Here is a 4,604-nt window from a genome sequence, read left to right on the forward strand (position 1 = left end):
AGGTCTTTTTAAGGGTCATTCAGGTCTTTTTAAGGGACATTCAGGTCTTTTAGGGGACAGTAAGGTCTTTAGGGGACATTCAGGTCTTTCTCCTGAGTCTCTGACCTTGTACTCCATGGTGTGTTCGAGGACCAGCGGGTTCAGGGCCCACAGCCTCTGCACGGCGTCCTCGGAGCCCACCAGGGCGTGGTTGCCGTGGTTACCGACCACCACGCAGCTCACGCTGCTGCGATGCGTCTCCAGGCCGACGCCGCTGCCGCTGACGAAGTCGTGCAGCTTCACCTGCAGCGCGGGACAGGTACTCACATCCTTCACTACTGCAGTAGAAGTACTAACACGTACTTGTGTATTTGTACGTGTGTTGAGTGCTCACCTGTCCGCAGCGGGTCCCGTACAGCAGGCGGCGGTCCGACAGCAGCGCCATGGCGGACAGCGGCGCCTGCAGCAGCGGCAGCGGGAAGGCGTCCAGCGGGCCCTCCACCGTGGGGAACTGGTCCCGGTTGGTGATCCTGAACAGACCCACCGAGTCCTCGTAGGCCACGGCCACGTGCTTCTCCCGCCCGCCGACGGCCACGCACAGCACGCGGCTCAGGCTCGGCGGCGGCGGGATGCACAGCGTCTCCAGGGGCAACGCCAGCGGGTAGATGAGCACGGTGCCGCTGGACAGACCGCAGAACAGGAGCCTCTTGTCCTGTGCCAGCTCCAGGCTGCAGACCTCCGCAGAGACCGGCAGGTGCTCCGACATACACCCTGCAGGGGGTCCAAATGTACACACACATGTACTATGTATACATATACACATGTACTATATATACACACACATATACATACACATATACACATATATATACACAAATATGCACACAGATATACACATATATATACACACATATACTATGTATACATATACAGATACACATGTACTACACACACACACATATACACACACATATATATATATATATATATATATATATATATATACAGTATATATATATATATACACATATATACACACACATATACACACATACACACACATATACAAATGTACTATACACACACACACATATATCTACACACACACACATATATCTACACACACACACACACACACACACACACACACACACATATATATATATATATCATATATATATATATATATATATATATATATATTTATAGATATATTTTTGTGTACTGTGTATGTGGTGTAACTGTGCAGGGACCTGCGTTGATGTCCCAGCTGATGACCTCCGTCTGGCTCTGGTCCCGGACGTAGAAGACGCGGTCTGCGTCCCTGGCGACGGCGACGTGGGCGCAGCCCGCCGGGACGTGGGCGGGGGGTTTGTGGCGGGGGTCGTAGGTCAGGTTCCACAGGAGGACGCCGGGGGCCGCCGTCGAGGCTGAGACCACGACGCGGTGGTGCAGGAGGACAGACGTGACGGGGGTGTCTGAACCACATAGAGAGTCCAGCAACGCACCGGTGGTCACAGACCAGATCTGGCAGAGACACAGCAGACAGGGACAGGGACATGAGCTAGGTCTCCAAGATGACAAGATGGCAGAGAGACAGACAGGATGACAGAGAGACAGACAGGACAGTCTGTAGACAGACGGGATGGCAGAGAGACAGACAGGACAGTCTGTAGACAGACAGGATGGCAGAGAGACAGACAGGACAGTCTGTAGACAGACGGGATGGCAGAGAGACAGACAGGATGGCAGAGAGACAGACAGGATAGCAGAGAGACAGACAGGACAGACCTGTAGACAGACAGGATGCCAGAGAGACAGACAGGACAGACCTGTGGACAGACAGGACGACAGAGAGACAGACAGGATGGCAGAGAGACAGACAGGATAGCAGAGAGACAGACAGGACAGACCTGTGGACAGACAGGACGACAGAGAGACAGACAGGATGGCAGAGAGACGGACAGGATGTCAGAGAGACAGACAGGACAGTCTGTCGACAGACAGGACAGACCTGTAGACAGACAGGATGGCAGAGAGACATCAGACAGGAACACAAACTTGGACATTAGGACATTGGGACATGAGCTACGTCTTCATCCAAATTATCTGAAAACTCGTGTGACTAAATCTGGTGAAAGTGTGTTTCCATCCAACGGCTTTAAAGGGAATAACAACCTGTTACGTGATGACATCACACTGTCACGCTGTTCTAGGGTCAGGCTGGTGTATCTGATTGGTTGGAGACATTTTAAGGTGTTTCTGTTTATTTCCACTGAATCACACAACAGACGTCTACCGTCACATGATCACTATGGGACAACCAGACAATTTTCGTGTGTTTTTCCCAAAATTTCTAAAGCTTTTTATTTATTTATTTTGACATTTTTGCTACTTTTTTCAACATTTGTTGACATTTTTCTATCTTTTTTTTTACAGTTCCTTTTCCAATTATTTTTTCTCCAAACGCTATAAAAATTGAAAAAAACACCCAAACCCAATAAATGTAGTGACCTGTTTATTGATTTAACGTATCACGAGCGTTGTTGGGAACCATCCACGGGACTTTTTTTGAAGATTAGTTTGAAAGAAACCCAAATTTCTGATATAGAAACTTTTTGGAACAGGGTCAGATTGGACCCAAAGACACCAGGAGGGTTAAAGATGTACGTTTGGGGTGAGAGTCAGGGCTTTTACTTTGAAACATCTGGCAGGCTTTTACTTTGAAGAAACTTGAGCAGCTTTCACTCGGCTCCCCCTACGGGTTGTCCCATTGGAACTACAGCTCACAGTATTAACTCAGATTTAAAACCAGTCTCTCCTGATCAGCTTCTGCAGTATTGAGATCCTTTGAATCTCGTCCTCTCATCCCAACACCCCTCCGTCTACGGGTGGGTTCTTAAATGCGACGCTGTTACCCGTATGAGCTGGTCAGCTGCTCCGGAGACGAGCAGCCGGCTGTCGGATGAGACGCAGGCCGACAGGACGCTGTCGTCGTGTTGGAGGTCCAGGAATCCGTCCACTGAGTTTCTTTCGATGTTAAAAAGGCTCAGTGTGTGATCACTTCCTGCAGAGGACACAGACACACACACAGACACACACACACACACACACACACAAACACACACACACACACCTTGAAACATCCCCGAAATCACCATCACCAAACCCACCAGACTCCATGTAAATAATCCCTACTTTTAGTGTGTATAGAGCAGCATATCTCCACCAGACTCCATGTAAATAATCACTACTTTTAGCGTGTATAGAGCAGCATATCTCCACCAGACTCCATGTAAATAATCACTACTTTTAGTATGTATAGAGCATCATATCTCCACATGTAAATGGGTGAATTAAGAGTTTATTCCAACCAGACCAGAGTGGTGATTGGTGGAACAGTGGAAAGATGAACCAAGACGGCTTTTGGTAGTTTTATTTAGTTTCTGTCCACTTTGAATGAAGTGTGTTCTACGATGAAAAAAGAAGTGATTATTTACATGGAGTCTGGTGGAGATATGCTGCTCTATACACGCTAAAAGTAGTGATTATTTACATGGAGTCTGGTGGGTTTGGTGATGGTGATTTCTGTTTCATGTTAAACTAAAAGGATCTTCCTCTTTAACTAAAAGCTGTATGTCTGTAGGAATTCTTTCCATAATGTTGTCAGACACTTAGAATAAGATAATAATCAGAAAAACAGTCGTCCATCAATCAACAAGTCGTACCTGCTAACAGTATTTTTTCATCTTCAGTGACTGAAAGCAGAGAAGGAACCAGAGGAAACTTGTTGGCTGTCCATTTGCCCGTCTTGGAAATCTGCAGACAGGAAGGTGAATATCATCTTCATCAGCTGTTTAATTATAACTCTGGAAGATTATGAAGTTACTGGAGCGAGTGGCGAAGACTGTGAGACACTATCTTACATCTAAGGACAATCTATTATAATGTTTCTGAGTTTTTAATCCCAGACTAGAAACTGTGCACTGTAGCTTTAAAATAAATGCAGTGTGGACTAACCAGACCTTCCTCCGCTGTTTCGTTGCATAATCACACAACGACAAATGTCTTTTTAAAGGTCCCATGGCATGAAGATTTCACTTTGTGAGTTTTTTGAGTGAGTTCCCCCCCAAGCCTGCCTATGGCCCCCCGGTGGCTAGAAATGGGGATAGGTGTAAACCGAGCTCTGGGTATCCTGCTCTGCCTTTCAGAAAATCAAAGTTCAGATGGGTCCATCTGGAATCTTCCCCTTATGAGGTCATAAGGGGCAAGGACACCTCCCAGTATAAAATTAAATTAAAGTAAATTAAACATTAAATTATAGACTTATAGCAGGGACTTGACTAGACTTATAGAAGAGACTTGCTTGACTTATATCAGGGACTCGACTTGACTTCTATCAGGGACTAGACTTGCTTGACTTATATCAGGGACTTGACTTGACTTGAATCAGGGACTAGAATTGCTTGACTAGTATTAGGGACTTGACTTGCTTGACTGATATCAGGGACTAGACTTGCTTGATTTATATCAGGGACTAGACTTGTTTGATTTATATCAGGGACTAGACTTGTTTGATTTATATCAGGGACTAGACTTGCTTGACTTATATCAGGGACTAGACT

General features: G+C 46.2%; 1 protein-coding gene across 1 annotated transcript in view; it reads right to left on the reverse strand.

Annotated features, from left to right (window-relative positions):
* nwd1 (NACHT and WD repeat domain containing 1) overlaps positions 1–4,604 on the reverse strand; it is a 15,674-nt gene that overhangs the window by 1,133 nt on the left and 9,937 nt on the right. Inside the window, exons 14-18 of the mRNA XM_034882098.1 lie at positions 3,708–3,798; positions 2,898–3,046; positions 1,233–1,506; positions 374–750; positions 106–282 (exon numbers count right to left, since the gene is read on the reverse strand). Of these exons, the coding sequence (XP_034737989.1) occupies positions 106–282; positions 374–750; positions 1,233–1,506; positions 2,898–3,046; positions 3,708–3,798 (1,068 nt within the window). The remainder of the gene's footprint in view (positions 1–105; positions 283–373; positions 751–1,232; positions 1,507–2,897; positions 3,047–3,707; positions 3,799–4,604) is intronic.

The sequence above is a fragment of the Etheostoma cragini genome, chromosome 9 (genome assembly GCF_013103735.1).
Source record: "Etheostoma cragini isolate CJK2018 chromosome 9, CSU_Ecrag_1.0, whole genome shotgun sequence".
Classification (NCBI taxonomy): Eukaryota; Metazoa; Chordata; class Actinopteri; order Perciformes; family Percidae; genus Etheostoma; species Etheostoma cragini.